General features: G+C 49.6%; 1 protein-coding gene across 5 annotated transcripts in view; it reads left to right on the top strand.

The window, feature by feature from the left end:
• The window catches only part of cpt1a2b (carnitine palmitoyltransferase 1A2b), a 39,272-nt gene that overhangs the window by 21,580 nt on the left and 2,882 nt on the right, over window positions 1-14,810 (top strand). For 4 of the 5 annotated variants that reach the window (XM_054735075.2, XM_070543016.1, XM_070543014.1 and 1 more), the window contains 7 exons: window positions 3,166-3,354; window positions 4,233-4,338; window positions 4,761-4,877; window positions 5,557-5,721; window positions 9,054-9,182; window positions 11,122-11,277; window positions 11,948-12,061. In XM_054735075.2, coding sequence (XP_054591050.2) covers window positions 3,166-3,354; window positions 4,233-4,338; window positions 4,761-4,877; window positions 5,557-5,721; window positions 9,054-9,182; window positions 11,122-11,277; window positions 11,948-12,061 — 976 coding nt within the window. The remainder of the gene's footprint in view (window positions 1-3,165; window positions 3,355-4,232; window positions 4,339-4,760; window positions 4,878-5,556; window positions 5,722-9,053; window positions 9,183-11,121; window positions 11,278-11,947; window positions 12,062-14,810) is intronic. The other variant, XM_070543017.1, reaches the window with a different exon arrangement.

The raw sequence follows: 14,810 nt of genomic DNA on the forward strand, positions 1-14,810 counted from the left end.
GGTGAAGCGTCGTGGTGAAGCGTCGTGGTAATGCGTCGTGGTAATGCGTGGTGGTGAAGCGTGGTGGTGAAGCGACGTGGTGAAGCGTCGTGGTGATGCGTCGTGGTGAAGCGTCGTGGTGAAGCGTCGTGGTGAAGCGTCGTGGTGAAGCGTCGTGGTGAAGCGTGGTGGTGAAGCGTGGTGGTGAAGCGTGGTGGTGAAGCGTGGTGGTGAAGCGTGGTGGTGAAGCGTGGTGGTGAAGCGTGGTGGTGAAGCGTCGTGGTGAAGCATGGTGGTGAAGCGTGGTGGTGAAGCGTGGTGGTGAAGCGTGGTGGTGATGCGTCGTGGTGATGCGTCGTGGTGATGCGTGGTGGTGATGCGTCGTGGTGAAGCGTGGTGGTGATGCGTCGTGGTGATGCGTCGTGGTGAAGCGTCGTGGTGAAGCGTCGTGGTAATGCGTCGTGGTGAAGCGTGGTGGTGAAGCGTTGTGGTGAAGCGTTGTGGTGAAGAGTGGTGGTGTAAAGCGAGCGTGCCCTTTTACGGGTTCCGTTAGATCCTTAGATTTCGCTGCTTTTTCAGGGAGGTTGAGGCCGCGGTGAGTGTTATTGTACCAGATCCTGGTTTGGACTTCCTCAGTTAGAACTTGTTTTCTATTTTAAAGGTTGGAATGGAATTCCCGTACTTGTTCTCCTGCATCAACACACTTTCCTTTCATTCCTGTTATCCAGTGGTTTTGGATGCTGAGGCGAAAGTTCAGAGGAGGCCGTCCAGCTGACTATTATTTGGGTCCTATCAGGATTAATTTGCGCCTCTGTCAGCATTGTGGGCGGTGGTAACTAGAAAATGATTCCTGTTAGTTAATCAGGCTAACATGGATTTATCAATTAATCTAATTGATCCACCCACAACATTTTCTTTGGGTTTCTCTACACCACATATGTCAGACTCAAGGCCTGTGGGCCAGATGCAGCCCACGGAGCATTTTTATGTGGCCCGCGAGATAAATATCAAAAATATATTAAAACTGGCCCGCTGGCCGATTTTACCGCAAAGACTACAACTCCCATGATGCTTTGCGGCACCAGCGCGGCGCAGACGCGCCCCCTCCTTTGTGTTTTTTCAGCGCCGAGGCAGTCAGAGGTAGTTGGGTTTCTGCAGCTCCGCTGTCTTGGACAAACTACACTCCTCTCACTCAGCGCCGAGTTCACTCAGCTGTTTTCTGACGTTGAAGCCCAGAAACGGAGATTCTAGCCGCTCAGTAATGTGTTCACGACTGAAAGACAAAGTTTTCCAACTAACGTCCAGACAGAGCTGATATAACTCCAGCGAGCAGCGACACGCTCAAACCAGCATGACTCTGTGGCTGCTGTAGTTTTTATTTTTCCTCCCCGACACACAACAACGTGGTCAAGCTGCTCAGACATGTTCATCAGCACAAACCTATGTGAGCTCCTGTTGTCATCTAATGTTGTCATTATTATGATGAAGATGAACAAAACAACAGGAGTCTCCTCCTCAGCTCAGATCAACCCCATGATGCAGGTATCTGGCTGGAACAGGTGAGCATCACAGTAAACCAGTGGAGCAAACTGAGCTTTAAATATGTTGGTTTGATGCTCTTTTTCTGCTCCAAAACATGAAAGTTAACAGGTGAGATGTTGCATTTTCATTTAAGATCAAATGATATTTTTATTTTGTTGTTGGCCCGTGAGAAAAGATTTAACCTACAGTAAACAGGAAGTGGAAAGGCTGCAGATAGATGAATAGAATAGAAAATCCCTTTATTGTTCCTCAGTGGGGAAAGCTAGACGTCACAGCAGCGATGACACGTATTACAGGAGAAGAAAGGAGAATTAAAAAATAAGAAAAATGAATAAACAAGAAAACATAAATCCTGAATAGATTTTAAAAATGCTGATTATACCACAAGTAATGAATACCACTGATGCCTTTTATTTAAAACTGACTTGCTCGTGTGTAATTTGGTTATTCCACATTCAGTGTTAATGCAGAAATAAGTTTGTTTCCAAAATAAAAGGTTCTAAATTGCATAAATGTTGATAAAGAAAATGTGCAAATTTGCGTCACTTTTTCAAAAATATTAAGTTTGGCCCTCGACTCCGTCCCAGAGTTTCATTTCGGCCCCGTGTGAGTTTGAGTTTGACACCCCATGTCTAGCATGTTCATGTTACAAGCACTTTTTCAGCGTGACACATTTTGCATTACATATATCAGTTAACCTCAAGACAGCTAAACAATGTGATCATTTGTCATTTGGAAGATGGTTTCAGGTCCACCCAAAGTTCAAACTTCCTGAAAGAGAGCATCACATCCTGTGATGCTTTCTTCAGTTGGGTCACTTCCTGTCTTCACCTGCCTCGATTCCACTCGCATCAGCAGGCTCCGCTTTGCTTCCCATGTAGCCGGCTCCCATTGTGTCCTCTTCCTCTGTGGCCTCCTTTATCACCTTCTGTGGTTCTGACATGAGGGAGCTTGCAACAGGTGAGGGGTTGTGGTGAGTCGTGGTGAAGAGTCATGGTGAGTCGTCGCAGTGAGGCGTCGTGGTGAGGCGTCACGGTGGAGCGTCGTTGAAGAGTCGTGGTGGAGCGTCGTTGTGAAGAGTCGTCGCGGTGAAGAGTCGTGGTGAGGTGTCGCGGACAAGCGTCGTGGTGGAGCGTCGTTGTGAAGAGTCTTCGTGGTGAAGCGTCATGGTGAAGCGTCGTGGTGAGGTGTCGTGGTGAAGCGTCGTGGTGAGATGTCGTGGTGAAGCGTCGTGGTGAAGTGTCGTGGTGAAGCGTCGCGGTGAGGCGTCGCGGTGAGGTGTCGTGGTGAAGCGTCGCGGTGAAGCGTCGTGGTGAAGCGTCGCGGTGAGGTGTCGTGGTGAAGCGTAGGGACGCAGCGCTTCAGCTCCGGTGGGAACGCACCATCCACTAACACGGATGTCACGGGTCTCGGACTCGGGCAACTCTGGGACTTTTGGTGAGAAGCCCACTCCTTTTGGAGCTCTACAGCTCAGCCAGACTTCCCAGCAGGAGCATCATTAGTTTTAACTGGTCACTGACTTTTCTTTTATTTCTTTTATGGTTTTTCACAATTAAAGTTCAGGTTTTTAGAGATTCATTCGTTGGCACATCTAATCATTCATTTGAGCACAAAAGTGAAATATTTAATTGTGTCCTCCCTGAGGTGCCCTTGGGCTCAGATGCGGAAGCAGTTCTTCAGCTCTGGGGTCAACAGGAGGTCACTGGATGCCATAGAGAGGGCAGCCTTCTTCGTGACCTTGGACGACGAGGAGCAAGGAATGAAAGGAGACGACCCGGCTGGAAACCTGGACCGCTACGCCAAGTCTCTGCTCCATGGAAAGTGTTATGATAGGTGAGGTTACAGAGGAAATGAAGACCTGGTGGTATTTTATCGGTTCTTGGCAAGAAAATGTGCATCTAGACCGTAACGTTAAGGGCACACGTTAGGACTTTTAAGAGTTTATATGGTTCTGTGGTCAATTCAAATGTTTGTTCACTACATCTGAGGGATCTCAGCAACTTTATTCCTGACATTTTCAGTTTCTTCCAGAATGAGCCATTTGAATGCTTTTTGAAGCCACACCCACCAATCTGCTGATGATTATCGGCCATGAAAATGGGAAGTTAGGGGTCACATTCCGGTTTTTGCTACCAGTGGTGGTGTGGTTAAAGCACCGTGTCACATCCTGACACACACACACACACACACACACACACACACACACACACACACACGCACACGTTTATACGCAAATTTAAAATCCCGTAAAAAACCAAATCCTGAGCCGAGCTGGTTGATGCTCAGCTGGGATGGAAGCACAAAGTCATTAACTAAAAGTTCTCCTTCAACTCGCCAACTTGACACGCTGTCCAAGGTCGTTAACGGCCTCCTGGGCTGGGCCGGGCCGAGCCACTCAGAGAGGTGTGGGATGTTGTTCTATGCATCACAGACAGAAACTGATGGGTGGCAGGATAGATCCACTTTAGGGGTAGGGTTGGGGTTTACCGGGACAAAAACCGGGTAACGGCACGTTGCCTGGGGTGGTGTGTCCTGTAATGCTGAGAACATCAACTAGTCGAGTGTGGACTCACCTTGGAAGGGCTGTAGTTGGATCTGGGCGAAGGTGTATGGGTACATTTTGTCCGTTGTTTCTACGTTCAGAAACTTCTCGGCTGAATTTTCGGGACAATAAACACATTTTCATCCTTGTCGCCCCTTTCTCCATTTAGGTGGTTTGATAAATCCTTTTCCATCGTGATCTACAAAAACGGGAAGAACGGTCTCAACGCAGAGCACTCATGGGCCGACGCTCCGACAGTGGCTCACCTTTGGGAGGTGCGTTTCTTTACATGCTGGCTAAACGATAAAAGTACGATAAACGGCTTCTCACATGTCATCGATGTGTCTGAAAACTCACCGAAACTCTTTCTGGCAGTAACAGTTCTAGGTCTGAGACGAGGGAGGGAAACGGTCATTTAGAGTAAATACTTGCTGTGTGTTTGTTTAATTATCCCTGGAACTCGGCGTGAAAAGGTCGTGAGGTCGATTTAGGCTTTCTAACAGAACCCTAACCCCAGACTCAGTCCCACTCTAATCAGCTAACGAACCCCAACCCTCACCTGAGCCACCTGTTCAGAGCTTTTGCTTTCAAACACCGGCAGGTTCTGTTCAGAGGAACTGTTTCCTGTTCAGTTTCCAGCTGTTGGTCTTTCCAGTCCGTGGCTGAGAAGAGACCACTGATGGATCTCTCGTTTTAGTACACCTTGGCCACAGACGCCTTCCATCTGGGCTACACACAAGATGGACACTGTAAAGGCGAGGTCGAGCGCTCGCTGCCCCCACCTCAGAGGCTTGCCTGGGACATCCCTCCAGAGGTACCTGTCTCACCTTTTGTATCCTCTTGTGCTGCCATGTCGGTCTCCGCTGCCTCTATAAACATTTGTTTAACTGTCAGATTTTGGTTTCAGGAATCGGATTCTCCTATAAGCCGTTTGAAAAAGTCCCTTATTGTGATGTCACAATAAGGAAACTTAGCATAGCACCACGCTGACCTGTCGAAACTTAGGGAGGCTTCTGCTCTGGATGTGGAGGAAGGGTGGCTCTACTCAGAGCTCTATGCTTCATAGCAGCCAATCAGGGGCTGAGTGGGCGTGGTCAGTAACAGCTGATTTGCAGAGTAACAGAGCCCTAAAACAGCTGAAAGAAGCTGCTGACATCTCTTCATGCAGAGAGCTTCAGGAACACACCGGAGTCCCAAAGAGGAGGGCATCAAGGAAACGTGCAAAAGAAGTTACTTTTGTTTTCATCTTAGAACGTTCTGAGATTGTTTAGGATGGATCTTTTTATGAATACATTGATTTGTACTCCTAAAAATAGATAAAATAGACATAATAGCCTGAACATAAAGTGTCTCTACACCAACAGCCTACTGGAGAGGCAACACTTGTCACCCAGGAAATGAAACCGGGTCACACACGAGTTTCAGATAAAGTTCACCGAGTCATGAGCAGAAGTTCCCCTCTGGTCGTGTTTCTGATTGTTTCTGTCTGTTAGCTTCAGGCTCAAGTCTGCCGCTCCCTGGCTGTTGCCCAGGCACTAGCAGCAGACGTGGACTGCCACGTGTTTCCTTTCAGAGAGTTTGGAAAGGGTCGGATCAAGAAGTGCCGCGTCAGCCCTGACGCCTTCATACAGATCAGCTTACAGCTGGCGCACTACAGGGTAAATTCGCTCTCTCTCTCTCTCTCTCTCTCTCTCTCTCTCTCTCTTTTGCTCTCGCGCTCTCTCTCTAGCGCTCTCTTGCGCTCTCTCTCTCTTTTGCTCTCTCTCTCTCTCTCTCTTTTGCTCTCGCGCTCTCTCTCTCTGGCGCTCTCTCTCACTCTCTCGCTCTCTCACTCTCTCATGCGCTCTCTCTCTCTCTCTCTCTCTTTTGCTCTCGCGCTCTCTCTCTCTCTCTCTCTCTCTCTCTTTTGCTCTCGCTCTCTCTCTCTAGCGCTCTTTCGCGCTCTCTCTCTTTTGCTCTCTCTCTCTCTTTTGCTCTCGCACTCTCTCTCTCTTTTGCTCTCTCTCTCTCTTTTGCTCTCGCGCTCTCTCTCTCTGGCGCTCTCTCTCGCGCTCTCTCTCTCTCTTTTGCTCTCTCTCTCTCTTTTGCTCTTGCGCTCTCTCTCTTGCGCTCTCTCTCTCTCTTTTGCTCTCGCGCTCTCTCTCTCTCTCTTTTGCTCTCGCGCTCTCTCTCTGGCGCTCTCTCTGGCGCTCTCTCTCTCGCGCTCTCTCTCTTTTGCTCTCTCTCTCTTTTGCTCTTGCGCTCTCTCTCTCTGGCGCTCTCTCTCGCGCTCTCTCTCTCTCTTTTGCTCTCTCTCTCTCTTTTGCTCTCGCGCTCTCTCTCTCTTGCGCTCTCTCTCTCTCATTTGCTCTCTAGCGCTCTCTCTCTCTTTTGCTCTCGCACTCTCTCTAGCGCTCTCTCACGCTCTCTCTCTCTCTTTTGCTCTCTCTCTCTTTTGCTCTTGCGCTCTCTCTCGCGCGCTCTCTCACTCTCTCGCTCTCTCTCTCTCTTTTGCTCTTGCACTCTCTCTAGCGCTCTCTCTCTCTCTTTTGCTCTCGCGCTCTCTCTAGCGCTCTCTCGCACTCTCTCTCTCTCTCTTTTGCTCTCTCTCTCTCTTTTGCTCTCACGCTCTCTCTCTCTAGCGCTCTCTCTCTCGCGCTCTCTCTTGCTCTCTCACTCTCTCTCGTGCTCTCTTGCGCTCTCTCTCTCTCATTTGCTCTCTAGTGCTCTTTCACGCACGCTCTCTCACTCTCTCGTGCTCTCTCTATCTCTCCCTCTCTCTCTCTCTTGCGCTCGCGCTCTCTCTCTCTCTCGATCTCTCTCTAGCGCTCTCTCGCTTGCGCTCTCTCTCACTCTCTCGCTCTCTTGCGCTCTCTCTCTCTCGCTCTCTCTCTCTTGTGCTCTCTCTCTCTCGCTCTCTCTCTCTTGTGCTCTCTCTCTCTCGCACTCTCTCTCTCACGCTCTTTCTCTCACTCTCTCTCTCTCTCTCTCTCTCTCTTTTGCTCTCGCGCTCTCTCTCTAGCGCTCTTTCGCGCTCTCTCTCTTTTGCTCTCTCTCTCTCTTTTGCCCTCGCACTCTCTCTGGCGCTCTCTCTCGCTCTCTCACTCTCTCATGCTCTCTTGCGCTCTCTCTCTCTTTTGCTCTCTCTCTCTCTTTTGCTCTCGCGCTCTCTCTGGCGCTCTCTCTCGCGCTCTCTCTCTCTTTTGCTCTCTCTCTCTCTTTTGCTCTCTCTCTCTCTTTTGCTCTCGCGCTCTCTCTCTCTTTTGCTCTCGCGCTCTCTCTCTCTTTTGCTCTCTCTCTCTCTCTTTTGCTCTCGCGCTCTCTCTCTGGCGCTCTCTCTGGCGCTCTCTCTCGCGCTCTCTCTCTCTTTTGCTCTCTCTCTCTTTTGCTCTCGCGCTCTCTCTCTCTGGCGCTCTCTCTCGCGCTCTCTCTCTCTTTTGCTCTCTCTCTCTCTTTTGCTCTCGCGCTCTCTCTCTCTCTCATTTGCTCTCTAGCGCTCTCTCTCTCTCTTTTGCTCTCGCACTCTCTCTAGCGCTCTCTCACGCTCTCTCTCTCTTTTGCTCTCTCTCTCTTTTGCTCTTGCGCTCTATCTCTCGCGCGCTCTCTCACTCTCTCGCTCTCTCTCTCTCTTTTGCTCTTGCACTCTCTCTAGCGCTCTCTCTCTCTCTCTTTTGCTCTCTCTAGCGCTCTCTCGCACTCTCTCTCTCTCTCTTTTGCTCTCTCTCTCTCTTTTGCTCTCACGCTCTCTCTCTCTAGCGCTCTCTCTCTCGCGCTCTCTCTTGCTCTCTCACTCTCTCTCGTGCTCTCTTGCGCTCTCTCTCTCTCATTTGCTCTCTAGTGCTCTTTCACGCACGCTCTCTCACTCTCTCGTGCTCTCTCTATCTCTCCCTCTCTCTCTCTCTTGCGCTCGCGCTCTCTCTCTCTCGATCTCTCTCTAGCGCTCTCTCGCTTGCGCTCTCTCTCACTCTCTCGCTCTCTTACGCTCTCTCTCTCTCGCTCTCTCTCTCTTGTGCTCTCTCTCTCTCGCACTCTCTCTCTCACGCTCTTTCTCTCACTCTCTCGCTCTCTCACTTTCTCTCGTGCTCTCTCTCTCTCGCTCGTTCTCTCGTGCTCTCTCTTGCGCTCTCTCTCTTTTGCTCTCGTGCTCTCCCTCTCTCGATCTCTCTCTCTCTTTTGCTCTTTATCTCTCTCGCTCTCGATCTCTCTCGATCTCTCTCTCTCGCTCTCTCTCGCTCTCTCTCTCTCTCGCTCTCTCTCTCTCGACAGTTAGTTGCAGCCTAAAGCCGGACGTACACTGTGCGACTTTTTCACTTTTTTGAGCAGATTTTCCACTCGTGCGAGAATCCACAAGATCAGGGCGAGTTTTGCGCTGAGCGTCGTGTACAGGGGGTTACGAGAGGCGATTAACACCACGTGACCAGCTACCCATCAGCAATCGTGAGCTCACACGGACTTCTGGCGTGTTTGATATTTTGCTCGTCCCTCGTGAGGGTATCGCACTGTTGAAGCGGCGCTGCGACACAAAAAGTATCAGAACCGCTCACGGCGCATGTGCAATCCTGCATCAACGCCGCTCGCTATTTCCCTAATAGCACACGTTCGTTTTTATTTCTACACGTTTTTTTTACCCACAAAGATTGTCAAGAAAGCGTGTTTGTTGTGTTCGTGTCAAATTAAACTGATCTCAAAACACAGATTTACTTTCTTTATTTCGTTTTCCTCATCCAACCCCCATAAATCCCCGTGTGTCCTCCTGCAGCACTCCCGAAGGACAACAGGCAAGACAAAAAAGTGACGTGTTGAGTAAAAACTGCTATTTTAGCATATGTTTAGGGCCGACGTGTTGCTACCAGACGTACAGTGTGAGCACATGACTCGTGAGATCTGCCCTGCGAGGAAGTCGTACAGTTTGAGCTGAAGCTGAGTGTTACGAGTGAAAAAGTCGCACAGTGTCCGCCCGGCTTAAGTCTAACTGTCTGCGTGGGTTTATTTGATTGTAATTTGTCTGCAGGACCGTGGTGGTTTCTGTTTGACGTACGAGGCATCCATGACTCGTTTGTTCAGGGAGGGACGAACAGAGACGGTTAGATCCTGCTCAAGCGAGAGCTGCACCTTCGTCAAGGCTCTGGAGGGCAGGGAGGTAATATCGCTCATCAAAATCCAAACTTCAGTTTAACTAAGTACTAAACTAAAAGAGAGGTTCTCATGGCCGAGGTAGAGAGTTGAAAACCAGATTAAAGCGACAATATGAAACTTTCATATTTTATATCATTTTCTGGAGCCAGTATGTGTTAAAATTAAAGCTGTAGCGAAGCGTCGATGGCGTCGACGGCTCGATTCTAAAAATTTGTCAACGTCAGATCCGGTAGTCCACGCACCACGCCCACTTGTTGCATCCCCAGGAGTTTGTAAATAGAGGAGGAATCTGCCTGTTTTTCCTCTAGTTCGCCCTCTTCTCCGCCTTCACTAACATCTCAAAATAATCGTCAGAATAATCGTTTTAAAAATAATCGTTTACCCCAGCCCTAGTTAAAGTGACCGTTAACAAGGACCACTGACTCAGGCCTGAGCTTCACATGAAGGCTAGAACTAGATCAGCGTTTTATCATCTCATCAAATATCACGACTCAGAGGTCTCATGTCCAGACCAGACTTACCCCGGGTTTCCACCGGAGCCGTCAGCAGCACGTTACTGCAGCAGCACGTCTAGCTGCTGCTTGGCCCTTCCCACGAGACGCGAAGCAGCAGGGGAGCAGCTGTCACCGACCGAGCACGAAGTCACACGAGTGACCTCGTCAGTAAACACAACAACAAGCAGGAGAAAAGTACAACATGGTTTGTGTTTTATGTTCTGTCCGTTTTATAATCGCCAATACGGACCTGAAAAACAAAGGAGACCGCTAGCTAGGTGATAACTTCTCACGGGGACGCACAGTTAGTAACCTTTTTTAAAGTAAAGCAACCGGAAAGCAGTACGTTCTTTATTCTGAAAATCTCGGGAGCTTCTCTCCATTTCCGCGTCCGATTTCCTGTCTTTCCTTCCCCAAAAATGTCGAACTTGACCCGTTTCAGAGGCGTCGCGCGTAGAAAATAGAACCGGCGCGTAAAGGCCGCGACATGCTGCTCCTGAGACGCGGCCGACTCGCGCTGCTGACGGCTCCGGTGGAAAAGGTTCTGTTGACCACAGCGGTTCCTATCAGCAGCTATGACGTGCTGCTGCAGTAACGTGCTGCTGACGGCTCCCGTGGAAAGCCGGGGTTAGATATACTCATTCATGTGTTCATCTCCAGCCGGCTGGACTACTGCAATGGTCTTTTGTGTGGTCTTCCCCCAAAAGCTGTGAAGCAGCTGCAGCTTATTCAGAACGCTGCTGCTAGAGTCCTCACAAGAACCAAGAGAACCGAACCATCACCCCTGTTCTTAGATCTCTACACGGGTCACCAGTACACTACTAGTAACTACTTCTACTAGTTCTACTGGTTTATAAACCACTCAGTAGCATGGGGCCAGACTACGTGCTGGATCTCCTTCCTGTGGCCCAGCCGGCACTGAGGTCCGTAGGAAACAGTCAGCTGGTAGAACCGGGTCAGAACCAACAGGGTGAAGCTGCTTTTAGCTACTGTGCTGCTCACAGATGGAGTCCGCTTCCTCATGACCTCACATGTGCCCCAGCTCTGGTAACCTTCATGTGTTCATCAGCCTTTGAATGACTGCTCTGCGCTGTAACGGCTCACCCGTTAACTTTGTCCTTCTCTGTTACTTTCATATGAAAATGTCGTTTGTGTGTATTTAATGTTCTCGCTAACGGAAAGCACGTCGAACTGCCCCTGTGTGTGAATATTAATGAGGTGTAGAAGTAAAGCTGACCTGGTGGAGCTTCCAGCACCTTGTTTAGATGGTGAACACAGCTGGTGGATGTGATTTAGTGATGACTCGCTCCTGTAGACACTGATGAAGGAGACACTTCAGCTGCTAGATTAAGATGCGAAGACAGCGCACAGCGAGGAGACGAGCTTCCCTAAATGGACACTGGGAGGCGATAAAGCTGCCTGGTCTCCCTGTGGTTGGGTGTGTTTCAGACGGAGGAGGACTGCCGTCGCCTGTTCCGCCGGGCCGCTGAGAAACACCAGAACCTGTATCGAATGGCCATGACGGGAGCTGGGATAGACAGACACCTCTTCTGCCTCTATGTGGTCTCCAAATACCTGGGAGTGGACTCGCCTTTCCTCAGAGAGGTAAAGTCCTCCTCTTCGTCCATCTGGACCAGGAATCTGTGTGGTACTACACCCAGTCTTTTGTTCAGAGTAAGCAAACAGGAACAGGAAGTAGAGGGAGGCGCTGGAGAGCAGGATGCTGCCGGACGCTACAGGTGATGTGGGTGTGTGTGGAGGACTTGGGCCTTCTGAACCACCTGTAGACGGTTCAGGGAGGTTCTGCTCAGACACGTGAAAAGAGAGTTACAGTAGTCTAAGCGTGAGGAGATGAAGGTGTGGAGAACTGTCTCAAGTTCAGAGCGGGACAGAATGGGACTCAGCTTAGCAACGTTCCTGAGATGGAAGAAGGAAGAGCCAACAAGAGAACTGACATGAGAATCCAGGGTGAGAGCTGGGTCAAAGGTCACGCCAAGATTCCTGACAGAGGGTTAGATGAGGATGTCAGTCTTGTCTTCATCCAGCTGCAGGAAGTTCCCACCATCCAGGTTTTATGGAGTCCAAGAAGGAGTGGAACAGCTGCAGCTTAGACATCTCATGGGGCTTACAGGAGATGCACAGTCTTTGTGAAATGATGCAAAAGATTTTTGTCTCCACTACCACATGGTTTACGTTTGATCTACAAATCTCAGATGGTGGACAGAAGCTGCACCACAAACACTACAAATGTAATCCTGACCCGCTGCTCCTCCAGGTCTTGTCTGAGCCCTGGCGCCTCTCCACCAGTCAGACTCCCATCCAGCAGATGGAGCTGTTCGACCTGAAGAACCACCCGGATTTCGTCTCACTTGGTGGAGGATTTGGACCTGTGAGTGATCCACGCTTAACATCGTTTTAACAAAGTACATCTGTGTGTTTTCCACCTGACGCAGTAAAACTCAGCTGTGTGTTTTATTGTCTAGGGTCAGGGCTGGGCTAACCTGGACTGTTGACCACACAGTCGTATGGAAGCGTGCCACTACTGTCATGACCCTAAAAACAGTTTAGTGTGTGTGTGTGTGTGTGCGTGTGTGTGTGTGTGTGTGTGCGTGTGCGTGTGCGTGTGTGTGTGTGCGTGCGTGTGTGTGTGTGTGCGTGTGCGTGTGTGTGTGTGTGTGTGTGCGTGTGCGTGTGTGTGTGTGTGTGAATCAGAAAGGTTCCACATGTGTGAGCGTATACGAGCGTTTCAGCTCAACCCACTAATCCCAGCATCAGCTTCACAGACCAGGGGGGCTTTCTCACGCCCGCCTGATGTATTGGCGGAGTACGTCCTGTCCTTCGTTGAGGGATGACTCCAGAACAGGAGTGGTCAGCTCTGGTCCTGAAGGGCCTCTATCACCATTTTAGTTGTTTTCCTGCTCCAACACACTTAGTTCAGTGATGAACCGCCTGCAGTTCATCGTGCTCTGCATACGCCTGTTAACCAGCTGTTGATTTAAGTCAGGCGTGTTGGAGCAGGGAAACAACTAAAACATGCTGGACAGCACACCTCGAGGATTCACACCCAACATCCCAAGAACATGGCTGAACTGAAATGGATTGGTGAAGAATGACCCCTGACCCCTGTGCAGTTCAGGGGTCTCATTTATAAAACATTACGTAGAGTCCTTGCTAAAACCGTACTTAAGCTCAGCAACTAAAACCGTACTCACGCCAAGCAGGTTTGTGATCTATCAAACATGGAGTACACACAGCTGCACGTAACCTCCGCTTCATAAATCAGAGACTACCTTGAAATGTGCTCGGGTGTTTCTGGATCACTTCCCGCCCTCAACACGCCCACTTCCTGCCATAAATGGTCAATGCAAAGTGCCTTGTGGATCTCATTCAAACATACGTTATTAATCCCAGAGGGAAACTGATTGCTGTAGTAGCTCAGAATAATAATCAAGTCATCAAAGAGGTGTTGTATATTACAACGGCTGTTGGCAGGAAGGATCTCCAGTAGCGGTCAGTGTTGCAGCCAAACTGAAGAAGCCTCTGACTGAAGACACTCTTCCATACATATGAATGATAAATGATAAATGACCCGCACTTGTAGAGCGCCTCTCAGAGTAAGGACTCCAAAGCGCTTTACACTACAGCGTATCATTCATCCATTCACACACTGATGGTGATGAGCTACGATGTAGCCACAGCTGCCCTGGGGAGCACTGACGGAGGCGAGGCTGCCGAGCACAGGCGCCACCGGTCCCTCCGACCACCACCAGCAGACAAGGTGGGTTAAGTGTCTTGCCCAAGGACACAACAGCAGAATTCTCTGTCCGGAGCCGGGATCGAACCTGCAACCTTCTGATTACTGGACAACCCACTCTACCTGCTGCCCCAACCAGCAGCATATACAGGATGCGTATACAGGTCCTTCTAAAAAAATTAGCATATTGTGATAAAGTTCATTATTGTCTGTAATGTACTGATCAACATTAGACTTTCATATATATTAGATTCATTACACACAACTGAAGTAGTTCAAGCCTTTTATTGTTACTAATATTGATGATTTTGTCGTACAGCTCATGAAAACCCAAAATTCCTGTCTCAAAAAATTAGCATATCATAAAAATGTTCTCTAAACGAGCTATTAACCTAATCATCTGGATCAACTAATTAACTCTAAACACCTGCAAAAGATTCCTGAGGCTTTAAAAACTCCCAGCCTGGTTCATTACTCAAAACCACAATCATGGGTAAGACTGCCGACCTGACTGCTGTCCAGAAGGCCATCATTGACACCCTCAAGCAAGAGGGTAAGACACAGAAAGACATTTCTGAACGACTAGGCTGTTCCCAGAGTGCTGTATCAAGGCACCTCAGTGGGAAGTCTGTGGCAGAAAGCGCTGCACAACCAGAAGAGGTGACCGGACCCTGAGGAAGGTTGTGGAGAAGGACCGATTCCAGACCTTGGGGGACCTGCGGAAGCAGTGGACTGAGTCTGGAGTAGAAACATCCAGAACCACCGTGTTCAGGTGTGTGCAGGAAATGGGCTACAGGTGCCGCATTCCCCAGGTCAAGCCACTTTTGAACCAGAATCAGCGACAGAAGCGCCTGACCTGGACTACAGAGAAGCAGCACTGGACTGTTGCTCAGTGGTCCAAAGTACTTTTTTAGGATGAAAGCAAATTTTGCACGTCATTCAGAAATCAAGGTGCCAGAGTCTGGAGGAAGACTGGGCAGAGGGAAATGCCAACATGCCTGAAGTCCAGTGTCAAGTACCCACAGTCAGTGATGGTCTGGGGTGCCATGCCAGCTGCTGGTGTTGGTCCACTGTGTTTTATCAAGGGCAGGGTCCATGCAGCTAGCTATCAGGAGATGTTGGAGCACTTCATGCTTCCATCTGCTGAAAAGCTTTATGGAGATGAAGATTTCATTCTTCAGCACGACCTGGCACCTGCTCACAGTGCCAACACCACTGGTGAATGGTTTACTGACCATGGTATTACTGTGCTCAACTGGCCTGCCAACTCTCCTGACCCCCGTAGAGGACCTGTGGGATATTGTGAAGAGAAAGTTGAGAGACGCCAGACCCAACACTCTGGATGAGCTTAAGGCCGCTATCGAAGCCTCCTGGGCCTCCATAA

This window comes from Nothobranchius furzeri, chromosome 12, assembly GCF_043380555.1.
Source record: "Nothobranchius furzeri strain GRZ-AD chromosome 12, NfurGRZ-RIMD1, whole genome shotgun sequence".
Taxonomy (NCBI): Eukaryota; Metazoa; Chordata; class Actinopteri; order Cyprinodontiformes; family Nothobranchiidae; genus Nothobranchius; species Nothobranchius furzeri.